At 36.8% G+C, this 17,554-nt stretch overlaps 1 protein-coding gene across 6 annotated transcripts in view; it reads right to left on the bottom strand.

Annotated features, from left to right (window-relative positions):
* Positions 1–17,554, bottom strand: part of CDK6 (cyclin dependent kinase 6) — a 234,087-nt gene that overhangs the window by 162,569 nt on the left and 53,964 nt on the right. For all 6 annotated transcript variants that reach the window (XM_023639196.2, XM_023639197.2, XM_070265669.1 and 3 more), the window contains exon 3: positions 5,211–5,346. In XM_023639196.2, the coding sequence (XP_023494964.1) occupies positions 5,211–5,346 (136 nt within the window). The remainder of the gene's footprint in view (positions 1–5,210; positions 5,347–17,554) is intronic.

The following is a 17,554-nucleotide window of genomic DNA, read 5'->3' on the forward strand; positions in this document are numbered from 1 at the left end:
AAATGATACTAGGTTCTCAAAGAGTTTATGAGATAGCTGAGAAACCAGGTCACATAGTAGGAGAGATAATGTACTATATAGGCAAGCCTAAGTAACAAATGAATAAAAGAGGGCATTACATTTTGAAAGCCTGGAGAGCAAAAGATTTTACATAGGAGTCTCTCACCGCATATATCCTGCCATATAGCTCTTTTTCTGAGTAGAAGTTACAAATGACTAAGGCACAAGGTGAGGGTTTTTATTTACAGTTCTTTCTGATCCCCTATCATAAAATAGCAGATAAAGGCACGAAAGAGAAAAAGTAACAATCCAGAAATCCTTTCTTTTCTTAGAAAGCCCCCATAAAGGTGGGCTATATAAGCCCAGATATTCTAAATTTACCAGGAACTCTAAAAGAACAAAATAAGACAATAATTAAGTTGTTAATTATTGCCTCATAAGTTTAAGTGTCTAGGTGCAAGAAGACAATAACAAATCTCAAATAAAAATTCATAAAGATGGCACTGAATTCCTCCATAATTAAGCAGATCAAAAGGTAACATTCTGAATTAGAAAAAGGAAAGCAAGAGATGGCAATGATAAGCCTATGAGGTAAAATGTGAGTGTTCATGACTTCACAGTATAGCAGGCAACAGGCTCCCTGAAGTGAATGTGACCATCAACAAAAAGGACGTTCTTTAGGACATCAAGAAAAGAGATTAAAGAATGTGAAGAAAACCTCAAGATGAAGTATTAATAAGATGTATGTATGTGTTTCAGAATAAGGTGTATTTAAAAATGTTGGAAAGAATCACCTATGATTTTATTTTATTCTCAAGCCTCTCAATGACAATTTTCAGTTTAGGCCTATGCTCTTAACTTACTTTACTGAAGTCTGATATGACTACCATACAATAATTACAGAATTTCCTCAAAGAGTTCACACAACTACCAACCTTAACAAATACTCAGGGCTTCAGGGGTGCTTTTCTGCCTTTTTTACTTTTTAAAAACAAATAGTATTTACATGCATTTGAAAAATTGTTACGTGATCTGTGTAAACTGGGAAAATAAGCCCATCGCAGGCTTTTTTCTAAGAAACACACTGATTAAAAATGGCACTGAACTAAAAGATTTTACTTCTATAATACCTAGACAGAGATCATGGAGCATCTCAGTTTTTTGCAAGTACTGCCCACCTAATACAATTTATGTTCTGAACATACACTTGAATATTCTGAATTTAAGTGAGCTAACAGGTGAAGAGGGTCACAGAAAACACTGTGGGGGACAAGTGGTTGAGGAAAATTCCCTTAGCCTAAATGGTCTTATATGAGAAATTTTTTCTTTCTTTCTTTTTTTTTGGTCAGGAAAATTGGCCCTGAGCTAACATCTGTTGCCTATCTTCCTCTTTTTGGTGAGGAAGATTATCCCTGTGCTAACATCTGCGCCAATTTTCCTCTATTTTGCATGTGGGACACCGCCACAGCATGGTTGGATGAGTGGTATATAGGTCTGTGCCTGGGATCGGAACCTGCGAACCCTGGGCCACCAAAGCCTGGCACACAAACTTAACCACTATGCCATCAGGCCGGCCACATGAGGTCTTTTCTTGATTTTCTATTTCTATTTCATGTTAAAATATTTTACATATTTATAACTATTTTGCAACATGGCATGTTCTGATACATGCAAGACAATATCAATACTAATGTCTATGATTTTGAAGAACACTTTAGAAAATATTTTGATACTAAAATGCAAAGAATCAGCTATACATTGTGCTTATTCATAAACAAGTTTTTTATAAACTTGAAAATGCCCCCTAAACTATTTAAATAACCACAGAGAATGTGTACCACATGGTTCTATGTGTACTTTATCTCTTCTCTTATACTCTAAGGACCTTGAGAGCAATTTCGTGACTAATTCAGTTTTTTTTTTTTTGGAGGAAGATTAGCCCTGAGCTAACTACTGCTAATCTTCCTCTTTTTGCTGAGGACGACTGGCCCTGAGCTAACAACCATGCCCATCTTCCTCTACTTTATATGTGGGATGCCTACCACAGCATGGCGTGCCAAGCGGTGCCATGTCCACACCTGGGATCTGAACCAGCGAACCCCGGGCCACTGAAGTGGAACGTGCGAACTTAACTGCTGCATCACCGGGCCAGCCCCTCAGTTTTGTGTCCCCAAGTGCCCAGCAGAAAACTCTCCCTGTAAATATTCAATAAATATTTGTACAAGTATATTCAGAAAAACTCTTATTACAACAAAACATTCTATATAAAGAATCCAATTCTGTGTTCCCAATAGGTTGTTCATAATAACAATATTCTCTTGATCTGGTTACTGAGATATCTCATAAATGAGCCCATACAACAACGAAATATTTCTGTTCTCTGGTTGTGTGCCTGAAAAACTCAATTAACCAGAACCTCAACTAGCCAGAAGCTCCCACTTAGCAGATGTTTATCCTGCAAATCAATTCTTAAAAAGAAGCCAATCCCAGGAAAAAAAGAGACAAGTGTTTAATAAAAATAAATTTGTATCAATTACATATTCAGCCTAAAACTATACATTCGATCGTTTTATAATGCTTTTAAATTATTATTCATGTTTTAAATAATGACCTTAAAAGATCACAAACACTCAAATGATAAAAAAAAAAAATCTTACATTGAATAAGGAAGAAAAATAGATTAGAATAGTTCAGAAAATTTAAAAAAATTAAGGATGAAAATAAAAATAGTTTTGTGATTAACTTTTAAGTTAGCAAAAAATATTCAATTAACTATTAACATAGAAATTAACTGCCTGCAATATTTCAGTTGACCATAGTTTTATTTTACTATGAAAATATCAATACACCATTAACCGCAAACCTTAAATAACCGGAGCTCCTCGTCCCCACCTCCACCCTTACACCAGCCAACTTGGTCCCTACAGGGACCAGAGGGGGTGCTGCCCTGAAGACTGAAGAAATTTAAGAGCATCAGGGAGAATCTCCTGTTCAACACAGATTCAAGTGACATTTCCTTTTCCTGCAGACAGATGAGAAGCTTAGAAATACTTTTAACTTTTAATATCTCACCTCGTCAAAAGCTTTTGGTAACAAGCACTATTCCCCCATCACCCCTGGCTCAGCCACTCCCCCACTCCTCTCTCTCCTTTACCTCACTTTGGTGACCACCTTTCTGCCCGTTCCTCATCTTACCCTGCTTACCCCTCCACCCCCACCCTTGAGAATTCCCCCGACCCCACTTCATTTCTACTCCTTCCTGATCAAACCTGGCTTATCAATCATTTTAACTACACAGATACTTTTGCAAACAATTACACTCTGCAGCCTCTAACATCCTAGGAGATTTTAATGTGAAGTGCAGAACATCTATATAGGCAGTATACCATCTATGTATGATATAAATACATGGTTATCTTGTCTCACTGCCCAAAAAAAAATGACCCGCCAAAAACAGTAATTTTGAACTTAGAATTGAATCAGAAGAAGCTGATGATTATTTTGACAGTATATGTTTAAGCTGTTGGAAGTCATTTAAAAACAACTTGGAAATAATTATATATCTGAAGAAAGGCTGGCAATATGTCTTATTTATTGAGCACCTATGTGTAGAAATCATTGTATAGGGACTGTCAGGATACAAAGCTGAAGGAAAAGGCAAGATATGGACACAAATAATCACAATTTAAAGGTAGAAAACATGATAAAGAGGTAGAAATATGTAGAACAAATGCCATAAGACAAATGAGATAGAAAACATGATAAAGAGGTAGAAATATGTAGAACAAATGCCATAAGACAAATGAGATTACACCCAGCTGTAAAAGTTGATCAAATGCTATCTGGGGAGGGCCTTGAAAAATTTAGGCAGGTAGTTATTGGCAGGGGTGTGGGGAGCAAAAGAAATGGCAATGAGAAGGAGGCCACAGAAGTTGGAAATTATGAGCCACACTAAGAGAATAGGGATTAGCACAATTTGGCCAGAAAACAGAGTATATGAAAAGGGACTATGCCCTGCCCTGCATGCTGAACGTTGAGTTTTGGACAAACTTATAAAGGAGAGACTGAAGACACAGGACTGGAATAGAATTTGAGAGGAAAGAGGGGTGCAGAGATAGAAGAGAAGAGTACCAAGAATAGGTAGCTAGGAATGCCTACATTTAAAGGGCCTGAGTGTTCTTAAAACAGCTCAAGAAGAAACGAGACCAGTACTGAGGAGCATATTCTCTTATGAAAGCCAGGTGGGAGAACATAAATCCTTTATTAGTCTAAAACCAAAGGAATAAATCAGTCAATATGTCAAATTCTAAATGTATCAGTATCTGGGAACACCACGTAACCATCAGTAAAAGACATTTCTTACTCTGTTCAGAAGATAAACTATTTTTATCTAGGAACTCCTATCTAAAGTAACGCTGAATTCTGTAACTCATTTCTAAACAATGAATGATAAGGTAAGGAAGGAGTCTGTTTAGTTAAGTCAGCTAATTTGCATAAACAAAAGGGTCTTTATGAAGACCTGCACATGATGTGCATGGATTTAAAAGATCTGCTGGGAAGTTCAATTAAGCAGCACAGAAATACAACCAACAGATTTATAAATAGCTTTTTCCATTAGACTTAAAGGAAGAATGGACTTCCAGTCAATACACTGTATCTAGCTTGCTGACCTCTAAGAAGTCTTAAGTTATCTTTGAATCCCAAAAATCTGGAGTGGTACCTGGCACTTAGGCTTCCTATAAATGTTGTGATTGAGAAAAAATGGAGAAAGAAGGGCCTAACAACCAGTATTTCGGATTTATATAGCACAGGTATGTCCTAGAACCAGTAAACAATTAGGATATTCAGTGTGCTTATGGATGATGTTTCAAATTATATCCTTCAAAGTCTATGAACCGTCGGAAAAAGTCTGAGCTATTATTTACTACATTATACTTTCTAAGGTTAGGGCCAGATAAGGACAAGTAAATAATTTTCAATAATTTTAATAAGTATTAGAACTAAAGGGTTTTCCCAGTGAGCCCTAAAATTAATGAACTAGACTATATCCCATCCTGAAAACATTCCACTTAGTTATATTAGATATATTTAACTTTATATTAAGTTCCAAAAGCTCTAAATCTGGCAATTTTCATAGGGAAGGAATGCCACTGCTTAATAAACTATAATAGTGTGACTGTTTGACCAGGCAGAAAGATGATTCGTGGTACCTTTATGGTTTCAGTGGGCACTCCAGGCTCTGGAACTTTATCCAAATAAGTGGTCAAGTCTTGATCAACATGTTCAAACACTAATGTTAGTTTGGTTTCTCTGTCTGTTCGTGACACTGTGCACACATCAAACAACCTAAAAGAAAAAGGAAAGAGATATTAAGTAGGTGGCAGTAAGCAAAAAAGTAACCTGTATGTCTTATACATATCCTTCAATTTGATCACATAACAGGAAAAAAAAGAAAAAAAAATTCAACTAGTGCTGATCATTCCTTGTGATAATAGGTAAGGATACCTAATGGGATCTGATGCTTTTATATGAGTATGAACGGTCAGGAAAGGAGGACCTGGTTAAGTGGTTACAAAATCCACAGCAGCAAAGAGAAAGCAACACAACTGGAGCATGAGAACATCTGCTTGGAGAATTTCCTTAGTGAAGACCTTAGGAAGAACTTGCCAACAGAGATAGCTTTAAAACTGCAGTCAAAGAAAAATACGGTTCTTCTTAGCTCACAGTTTGAGAATCATTAAAAAGACAAATTAAGCATTCTTTGCAGACGGTGGACTCTGCAGTGAAGATTTTCTTGGAATTTAAGGTGTTAAAATCATGCCTGTGAAAATAAGTAGAATGGAATATGGAGAAATTGGTTTATTGCTAAAAAAGACTTCTCATCCTGGTGAATCAAACCATTTCCCCGGAAGGGGCATAAATTCTTAGTTTTAAAATTCCAAATATCATACTAATCAAAACTGTGCAATTTTAACATTCTTTTTGGGGGAGGGGTTTGAAGCTGCAATGGTAAACTATATCACCCTTAAATGACAAACACAGATTAGCAGACTGTAAGTTTGGATGAGTGAATCCAACTTCTTCCGTAAAACCCCACAATTAATTCAAATTTTCAGTTTTAAAAACAAACCCCTCAGTAGTAAAAAGAATTTTTGAGCCCAAGGACACATTTTTGTTCAGTTTCAACCATACGTAGCATACTATCTGGCACATGGAATGCTCAACAACTGTTTGAAGAATTACACAAACCACCCATAAACAAGTTGTAAATAAATTTTTTTGACAAGAATGTATTATAAATACTAAGAAAAGGCTAATAAAATACTATTCATATTATTTTCTTTCATCTTTTAAAAATTGAATACACACTCTCTTCAAAGAACCTAACTATAATATGCATATAACCCAATTACTAAAATGCAGGGTTGACTCCCAGTTACCCACTTTGTATCTCACCTCTGTTAAATGTCTAATGCTTAGCTCGTCCATGGTGCCACCCTGCTGCATTCTGGGCTAGACGGGCCACACAACATTTGGTGCTTCTCTGTGAATCTAAACTAAACTTTAAAAGAAACTAAACAACACTATAATTAAGTTAAATCTGGTGTGGTGAACACCACCAACAACCACACGTACTTCACAGCCAGATCCAAACTACTTTTTAATTACGGGCAGTTTGGTGTGTGTTCTACAGCTCCATTAAAACCAATTAAGATCAACTGGATTTCTTCCGCACTTTTATCTACTTCCAAATATCACCTACTTCTAACCAACTTTTTCGAAATTCTAAACTCTTGTAATGTCACTAATAGGACTTATTCTAGAAAATTATTGATAAAGTAAAAACTCCTAATTAATAAATTATTAAAGATAGTGCCATAAATCATATGAACACCATACTACGAAAACTATGATTGCTCTCATGCATGGATTTGACACCTGGGAAGTTTATCAAAACACCTCTTTCAATTTGGTAATTTGAGGTAACTACCATCAATTCAGAGGCTCCTTTGAACCATCTTCTTTTTTTTCCATTAAACCAACATACGTTCACAGCTTCACTTTTTTTCTCCCTTTTGAAGAAGAAAAAGGTGTTCCACAATCACCAAGCTTCTTTATATCTGTAGCTTCTATTTTTGTAATAAAATATAACAGCAATGAACCAAAAACGGCATGTACTAAAATCAAATACAAATGTGGGAACTGCACCATTACAGTTGTGCTTCTTAAACATTATTTTAAAAATGTTTTCCATTAAAATTAATAAATTTCCTTAATTAAAAAATACATTGTATATGACTACCTCGGGTCAACAATGATTTTAGTAACTCCAGTTCTTACTGCACTTACAGTTTGTAATATATAAGACATTTTAGCAATTTCCATAAGAAAAAAACTTTTGACAGAGACATAACTGGAGAATGAAATGACGATAAAACACTGCTGCTCCCAAACCGTTGTTAGTTACCTAACAACCCTGGCAGCATGCTATGTTGCTTCATCTCACTGAAACCGTTTTCAAACACTCTTTGTGTGACACAATTCAAGAATCACATCTAACCCATCCAAGTTATTTTTCTCAAAGTTCTATCACTCTCTTCAAAATATTATATTTTATTCTATTTGTATTATTTTTAAATACTTCTCCTTGCCTCCTCACTTCCTCCTACCCATTGAGTCCTTTCTCAATCCAGATTCTGTATTCCTGTTGGCAAGGAACTTGTCTGTCTTCTTCCTTTTTCTACTTTTTCTCCATATAAAGTTTCTGCAGTCAGACCAGGAACCTCAAATAGGAGTCCTGAGAGGAAGCTGCATGGCTCCTTGGGAGAGGGGTTAGTCTGCTCTGCTGCTGTTGATTGCTTTTGCCCAGCAGATATGCTCACAGAGGAACCATTTAAGCACCTGCAGCAACTGGACTCCACACACGAGTTGTGCAAAAGCGAGCTCACTGAAATCATTGCCAACTGCCCCAAATGATAAGCATGGAGAAGAGGCAGTAATTTTAGTTGGCAATTTTTTAAAAGTTTAAAAAATTTTTTAAAAAGTGGCAATTTTTAAACAGCGGAATTTTAAAAAGATGTGTGACAGTACATAGAGTAGAACATTCCTGTATAAATTGAATGTATATAATTACATATTCTTCCAAGCTACAAAAAGAATGGTGTTAGGTAGACGTGGCTCATGCTAGTTCAAGGAGATAATTATTCTTATTTTTTTTTTTTTTAAGATTTTATTTTTTCCTTTTTCTCCCCAGAGTCCCCCAGTACATAGGTGTGTATTCTTCGTTGTGGGTCCTTCTAGTTGTGGCATGTGAGACGCTGCCTCAGCGTGGCTTGATGAGCAGTGCCATGTCCGCGCCCAGGATTCGAACCAACGAAACACTGGGCCGCCTGCAGCGGAGCGCGCGAACTTAACCACTCGGCCACGGGGCCAGCCCCTATTCTTATTTTTTTAAGGTGCCATTATTAACTTCACTTGGGAAACAGAGCATATTATATTCTCCTTAGAAATTCACAAGTGACATGAAGGGAAGTAAAAGCCCTAGGAAGAACTGCAGGATACCCCTCCTTTGGGTTCCCATGATGGCCACCAACATCCTCTGGACCCAGAACTCCACAGAAGACATTTTGGGAAATATTGCTCTACCCTAAAATATGAAATTTTGTCTCACTTAACTGTTTAGTAAAACATCATCACAGTAAAAATTAAGTTATGTTAGTCATAATGGGTAGGAAATACATTTTGATAAATATTAACCTTAGGAATTTTAGAACATAATATTTATGATATTTTTTTGTCTACAGTGACTCCCTTTGGAATTAACCCAAACCAAATAATAGTCACTGTGGTGGGCAATAAAGAGAAGATAGATGCTGTAATGTAACAAATAAGTCTCACATAAAGCAACTGAGCTGAACAATAACTGAAATCCCCGGTATTTGGCAGGAGGTTAACAATCTGTAATATATTTATATAAATCAATGAGGAATGTGCCCAAGCTGCCTATAACCCCTATACTTGCAAAACAAAAGAGCCAGACAGGTCTGGACATTTGAACATAAACACTGGAAAATAACTTCCATTGTATGATTCCTTGTGTTGACCAAGGAATCTTAAAACTTTCTAAAACTTTTTTTTTACTATTCAGTAAACTGACAAAAATACCCTGTTTCAATGATTGCATGACTGCAGTTCCATATAATCACACTGTGTTGAATATGAACAAACTATCTCAGATGACTTTTAGAGGAAATGAAAACTACCATTCAATATTTATCCATTAGAGCTTAGCTTAATGTGATCCAAGTGAGTGTTCAAAACGTAGGAGTGAAAAGTGGTTCTCAGCATTTACTAAGTCCATGAATCCAATTTAGCTGTGCAAACGCAATCCAAAAAAGGCAGATACGTTATCATCTCAAAATTAAGTCAGCCAAGCCCCTAACTATCCCATAAAGCAAGTTCTCTCCCTGTCTCTATTGTCCTGACCCCCCAGCTGCAGGGCAGAGAGCAAGCACTGCGGTCCAGCAGAGCACTCAGCTTTCCAGCTGTCCCAGTGATGTAATTATCTCATAACAAAATATCTCCGTGAATTAACTCTGCATCCTACCCATTGTAATTCTTAATGACTGCTTCCTGTTCATGTTCTCCATTTAACTTGCTATTCTGGATCTATTGCATAGGCAAGTTGCCCTCATCTAATGGATGGGATTACATCCAATAGGTTTGGGATTTCCAAAGATTACAATTTACAAAAGTCTCCCAAACAACATGCTTTGTAAACACAAGCCCTGCCTTTCTATTGTAGCTGTAATAAAAGGGAAATCTGCATTATTTGCAGTGATTAAACTTTGACCTTTCACAGGAAGTTCTATGAGGATTTTTTCCTGTCACTTTTTTTTTTTTCATACTCTTGAATGTTTGGACATTAAATAGTTCAAGGGCTAAGAGATGTCTGGCACAGCTGCCTAGGGGCGCTAAACAGCATTTTATTTGAACTACAGCTAGTCTTTGGAGTTGAGAAGAAATGTTTTTTTTATCCCTAATCTCTTCCTCCATAGTCCATGAAGCACACTCTGTGGCTACAGCTTGCATATACCAAATTTATGTTCACACATCCCACTAGCCCCACGCTACTGGCCAGGTTGTTCTCCTTTCATTCCTTAAATATGGACTGTGTGTACACTTGTTCTCAACAAACACTGAATGGCCTAACTCCAGAAATATTTGCCACCAATAATAATGGGCACGCTGCCAGAAAGAAATTGCCATTTCAGTAGCATCCATAAACACTTATCAGTACCTACCATGTTTTAGAGATTTCAACAGATCTAAGATAGGTATTGTCTTTAAGAGCTTTACTATCTAGTTGAGGGAGCGAAGACTGACATGTAAATACTATAAGAAATGATACATGGCTATGTATTAACTCCAAATAAATTTTACAAACAGTACACGAAACTTTATATATCATATCAGAGTAAATTCTTCTACCTTCTATTACAGTAGACATCATTCTACACAGTACATTCTATTACAGTAGACATCCTTGGTGTCTGCCTTCCCAACACCCGTTAGCTCCTCTGGAAACAATTTCTTCCTTTTCTGTTGAGGAACCACTCCTACCCCATACTCAGGCAATATGGTTGGGGGCATGGGCGCAGGATGGTATGTAACCTGCCCTGAACAAACAGAGCGACGACTGATTCAGAGATGGGCAGGAACGTGAATCAGTCCCAGGGATTTTACTAGAACTTCTGGGAGAGTAGAACTCTCTTTATTCTGGAATTACCAAACTGGCCACATATAAGCCTGCAGCTGCTGATGGCCGTTTTTGCTACCACTTTAGTGAGCCTACCATGGAATGCGGCCGATGGAGAAGAGAGCCAGAACAGAGAGATGACAGGCAAGAGATTCCACCCAACACTGTTTAAGTACTGGATTTATTAGTTATGTGAGCCAGTGCTTACCAGTCACTTTTGTGCTTACCTAGTTTGAGTTAGGTTTTTATTACTTGCAACAAAAAATAGTCCTAAGATATCTATAAATATTTTGAAATGATTAAATGACTTTGAAACATCAATATCTGGCCTCAGAGCCGCCCCATGGCCGAGTGGTTATGTTCACCTCCTCTGCTTTGGCGGCCCAGGGTTTCACCGGTTCGGATCCTGGAGCACACATGGCACCGTTTATCAAGCCATGCTAATGTGGCATCCCACATAGCAGAACCAGAAGGACCTGGATACAACTATGTATACAGCTAGGTACTGGGGGGCTTTGGGGAGAAGAAAAAAAAAAGATTGGCAACAGACGTTAGCTCAGGGCCAATCTAAAAAAAAAGAAAGAAAGTAAAAGGCAGCTTAAGAAAAAAAAAATCTGACCTCTAGTATGTCTTATATATTAGACAAAATGAATTAAGCTCAAGCCTATCAGCAGTAGGACTTTCCTCTAGGTGACTAGACTGGTTCTGGCTTGTTGGAAGACAATTCACCAGCTTAAATGGTTCCTCTATGAGCATATCTGCTGGGCAAAAGCAATCAACAGCAGCAGAGCAGACTAACCCCTCTCCCAAGGAGCCATGCAGCTTCCTCTCAGGACTCCTATTTGAGGTTCCTGGTCTGACTGCAGAAACTTTATATGGAGAAAAAGTAGAAAAAGGAAGAAGAAGACAGACAAGTTCCTTGCCAACAGGAATACAGAACCTGGATTGAGAAAGGACTCAATGGGTAGGAGGAAGTGAGGAGGCAAGGAGAAGTATTTAAAAATAAGACAAAGATAAAAAGTTTAATTAACGTAAAGGTGGAATCCAATGCTCAGAGGTATGAAAATCCTCAGTGAAACAAACTCTGTCTCACTAGCTATTGCTGAAAAGTGGAAATGCACAGTAATGTCAAACCAACCATAACTTGAAAGCAGGGAAACCCCTTTGTGTTCCTACTGTTAAGCTTAAGGCATAATCTGACAGGCGAATGCAGTCAACATCTTTCATCTGTTAAATCATTTTATTCCTTACAGTCTTAAAGAGAATGTTCATAAGAAAGTTCGTAGTTCATCTTCTTCCAGTTCATCTTTAGAGTTTCCAGTAATCTAGTTTTAGCTTCTATCTAGACACACTTAGCAATGTGGATCTATGAGTTAACATCTTTGCAGCCATTAACCAAAAAATGTTTTGCAAATTAAATGGAAATGCCCTAAACTAGGCAAGCTTATAAGATGTGACTTGCACTACAGTAAATATTTAAAATAAAACAAACAGTAAAACTTGTGTCTATGGAAACAGCTACCATATGATAGCACAAAACTGGTTTACTATTAGCTAGGCCCCACATAAGCTATCCAGGATGTCTTAATAGGTATGTGTGATGCCTGTCTACTGCTCTGCTCTTATTCAAGACGAATTCCTCAAATGGACATTAAATAATAGAATTCAAACTTTTTTCACAGTCCTACAGCAAGCACTAGAGGCACTCTTACATTATCAAACAGTTCTTCCAACTGCTAATGCATTTTATCTGAATGAAAGGCAGAGAGAAGAATGAGGCAGTAGTATCACTCTGTTATGCTGCCTATGTGCTACTGTAGGAAAAAGGAAACATTACTTTAGAGTCAAAACAAATGAGGAAATCACAAAAAAATCTTTGTTTTCTTACAGGGAAGAGGATGATAGCAGGGGCAAAATATTCAATAAGTGAATTTTAAATCACCATGCAGATCACCGTCTCCCCAAAGTCAAGAGAAAGAAAACACAGGCAGCCAGACAAGGAGCTGATACTTTTGCTGAGTCCAGTTTCAATATAAAATAGTTTTGTAAGTTCAAAAAGAACATAAAGTCAACTCCACAAAAAGAAGAAACCTGCCAATTGAGAAAATGAGGGACTATGACGTCTTGATGAGAATAAACACCATTCACCAACCCCAGCTACAGTGCAGGACTGAGACACTACTCTTTTACCTGTTGAGTTCTCCACCTAGACATGGTTACCTTAGTGTTAGCCTTGTCCATACACAACAGTTAGCTTCAATCAGCCACTTCACAAACATAGATATGTCGGTCAAACTAACGGCCTGACAAGAGTGAATGGATTAAGAGACCCCAAAATCTGTGGCATTTGGTGTGAGGGTGGAGTTCAGGGGTCCCGAGTCCTAAACCCTTCTGGTAGGTTAGAGATTAAAGACTAGCAAACTAAAGACAGCCTTAAACTAGAAGTGCTTCTCCATGCTTTTGCTTATTCTTTTAAGTCTCGGTGGCACCCAGTGTGTGTCTAACACACAGTAGGTTTTCAATAAATTTTTGCTGAATGAATTAAACTTTTCAAAATTATAACTCATGGAAAAGTCAGGAGCAAAGTAAAAGAGAGGATCTTTAGAGACATCATTAAGAAAGCACGGCACTCTGAGTAAGCCAAATCTTCTACCTGAGGTTAGATGAGGACTCACACACTAATACACTGCATTTATTAATCAACACTTGTTAGTTTGTTCCTAATCTCCTAGCTATTTCTACACAGTTTGACTTTTTTAGTCCTCAAAACAACTCTTTGAGATGGTACTCATTTTAACAACTGAATAAACAGACATTTGTAAACAAATGTTCACTGCAGCATGACTCACAATAGCCAAAAAGTAGAAACAACTCAAATGTCCATCAACTGATGAACAGATAGAATGTGGTATATCCATATAATGGAATATTATTTGGTAATAAAAAGAATGAAGTACAGATACATGCTATGATGTGGATAAACCTTGAAAGGATTATGCTAAGTGAAAGGAACCAGTTACAAAAGGCCACATATTGCATGATTCCTTTTGTCTGAATTGTCCAGAAGAGGCAGATCCTTAGAGGCAGAAAGCAGATTAGTGGTTGCTAGGGATAGGAGTGGTGTAGGAGGGGGTAGCAATGGAGAAAGACTGCTAATGGGTATGGGTTTCTTTTTAGGGTGATAAAATGCTTTAAAATTAGATCATGGTAGTGGTTGCACAATTCAGCAAATGTACTAAAAACCACTGAACTGTATACTTATATGGGTCAATCTGATGGTATGTAAATTATACCTCAATAAAGCTGTTTAAAGACAAAAAGAGGAAAGAAATAGCCATGGAGAGGTTTAGCACTTTGCCTAAGACATAGGGACAGTAAGTGGTGGAGACGGTATCTAAAGTCAGGCTGGCTGGTTCCAGAGTTTGATTTCCTAACCATTGTGCTATCCTACTGCTGTATGTAGCACAGCATTTGGGGCAGAGACCTCTCTATGGCAAATGAGATATACTGCTGACAGGCACTGTGGTAATGCCAAGTCCCAAACGTCTTTGGTAAGCTTGGATATACCACTATACACTTCACATGCTGGGCTGAAAAAATAAATGTTCAGAAATTCACAGGAAAAATAAAATAAAGCTGAAGACTGTTGATCTCCTAGACACTCTATGCTTTTCCCTTGACTGGTTAGAAAAATGTCATGCTTCGATTCACCCAACAGGGCTTGAAAAAGATATTCTGATCTCAAAAATATATGAGTTAAATGATATTTTTGAAAGCAAAGTGAACAACTCTGGCTTGAGTCAGAAAGAGTGCAGGAACATTCTGGACAACTTTCAACATTCAGTTCTGTTTCCCTTTCTGACCTGTAAAAGCCCTGTTCTCCAGCTTTGGGCCTCTCTTGAGGAAAAACGACGAATCAGCCAAAACTAGGCAGCCGTCTGTGAAGAAGACTGTCTGCTGGGTCTTAGAAGAAAACCAACCAAATTTTACTTGCACCATAAGCCAAAAATCTTTCATAATCACATCCTTACTAGGTGAGTAAATTTATCCCAGCACTAATTCACTCAGGTACTTAGGATTAGGTTCTTATCTAATAAAACAACCACCGAAATTAGTTCCTTTTAAGGAAACATAAATGACCATAAACCTTTAAGAAAATGTTAACCTACAGTAATAATTTAAAGAAACATAAATGAAAACATCAGTGATAGACTACTTAAGCCCCTCAAATTGAGTAACAAAAATTTTTAAGTGATAAAACGGCACAGCATTTGTGAGGGTTTGTGAAAATGGGCCCACATCACAGTGGGAATATAAATTGGTAAAAATCCTTTCTGGAGAGTAATCTGGCAATATATATAAACATATCATGTGGTCCTTAAAATGATGATACAGATCCATATTTATTTAATATTGAAGGGCATTCATAATATATTATTAAAAAATGCAGGTTTCAAAGGATATGTACAGTATGATTCCACATATGTAAACAAAATGGTAGAAAGATAAATCAAGATGCTAACAGTGGCTATCTCTGAGTAACGAGATTATGGAATTGTGTTTTCTGCTCTTTGCCTGTCTGAACTTTGTATAATGAGAACTTAACTGTTAATAAGATCAAAAAAAATCACCATTTTAAAAACAAGAATTACAAAGCTTCTTTTGAGTTTTCTTCTTTCCATGACTCATATACTTTTTCTTCAATCTGCTGCACTGAGCTAATGAGAAAATCCTGATCATCAATTCTGAAAAGGCAGTTTTTAAAATGAAATACGTTAACAACTCAAGGTCTTAATTCTAGCAGGAAAAACAATATGCATGTATTACTGCCTCATTGAAGGTAGGTGATTTTCAATGCTCCTCCAATACAGAGTAACTCTACAAAAAAGAATGTGGGGAAAACAAAATTATTTTTCTCATACCTGGCTAATAGGTCAAAAGTATCACAGTTACCATGAAATAAAAAGAAACGAGAGCTCCCGAAGTCTTCAGATTACTCTAATGTTTATCATACAAGCCAAAGAAAAGTCCTGCATGGTAGAACCATCGAATTTTATAAGTATGGGGAGCTTCAAAGATTCTCTGGTTCTGCACAGTTGTTTTAGAGATGAGGAAACACAGGCCAAGAGAGAGCACAGCGGCAAACCTAACCAAAGGAGAAGACCCCTGGGTCCCCGGACTAAGAATTCAGTGCCCTTTCTAATATAACAAGGCATAACCAACCAAAATAACTAAGGTATGGTTAAAAAAAAGTCATTATAAAAGTTAATATCTAGCATCTTACGTTTTTTAATTACATCTATTCCAGGAAAATTTCCGGGAACTATTGTGTTAAGAACTAAGAAAAATTCTACTAATATATTTTAAGAACACCATCAGGAAACTATATTAAAAGGTGAGAAAACAGAACACAGTTGGAAAAATTGAAAGAACTGGCTATCTCTATTAAATGCTCAAATTACAGATCTGAAATTAGGTTGTTTTGTTCAGATGTAAAAATGTGTAAATATTAAGTTATGATTTAATATGTCTACACGTCAATTTTATTTTAGAGTTTGATCTTTGTTCCAGGAATATGTCAGATAATAAGGTAAATATTTCATGGTGTTTAGAGCAATTAAAAACCAAGGGAGATAAAAATTTGTAAATGTAGCTACAAACTATCTCCTCTAAGATGGAATTCTCCTTTTGCAAAAAACCAGAGGAACAACTCATACTGGGAATCTATTAGGTGTTCCACATAAGTGAATACCTTGGATACCTGATGCTTATCAATCTTAAGCCCTCAAACTGTTTTTAAAAATTAAAGTTTTTAATGGAATTCTTTGTAGCATGCATTGAACATTTTCTTGACTTTTTAAGCACAATATACTGATTATGTTCAAATGATGGATGATTCATGGTCATTATTATTATCATTAAATTATAATCATTTAATTCAGCACCATTATTATGATCTTTTACTTGAGTCCTTTCTAGGCACATGAACGTGAGACAAGGAGATCCACATTGAGACACATTATAAACAAAACTGTCAAAAAGCAAAGAAAACATCTGGAAAGCAGCAAGAGATAAGTGACTCATCACCTATAAGGGAAACTCAATAAGATTAACAGCCAACTACTCACCAGAAACCACAGAGGGCAGAAAGCAGTGGGATGACAAATGTAAAGTGTTGTAAGAAATTTCTGTTAACCAAGAATTCTATATCCAGAAAAACTATCCTTCAAAAATGAAGGAGAAATTAAGACGTTCCCAGATAAACAAAAGCTGAGGGAGTTTGTAGCCACTAGACTTGCCCTAGAAGAAATGCTGAAGGGAGTCCTTCAGATTGAAAGGAAAGAACACTAGGCAGCAACTCAAAGCTATATGAAGAAATAAAGAACACTGGCAAAGGCAACTAATTACAGGCATATCTTGTTTTATTGCACTTCACTTTATTGCATTTGCAGATACTGTGTTTTTTACAAGACCCTCCACCAACAAAAAGATCATGACTCGCTGAAGGTTAAGATTATAATCAGCATTTTTCACCAATAAGGATTTTTTAAAATAAGTTTATGTATATTGGTTTTTTAGACACAATGCTGTTGCACACTCAACAGACAACAGTATAGTGTAAACAAAACTTTTACATGCACTGGGAAACCAAAAAATGTGTGTAACTCACTTTATTGTGATATTAGCTTTAAGGCAGTAGTCTGGAACCAAACCTGCAATATCCCCAAGGTATGCTAGAACAAAGGTAAATGTAAAAGCCAGTATTACTGTATTTTGGCTAGGAACTCTTTTTTT

The sequence above is a fragment of the Equus caballus genome, chromosome 4, assembly GCF_041296265.1.
Source record: "Equus caballus isolate H_3958 breed thoroughbred chromosome 4, TB-T2T, whole genome shotgun sequence".
Classification (NCBI taxonomy): domain Eukaryota; kingdom Metazoa; phylum Chordata; class Mammalia; order Perissodactyla; family Equidae; genus Equus; species Equus caballus.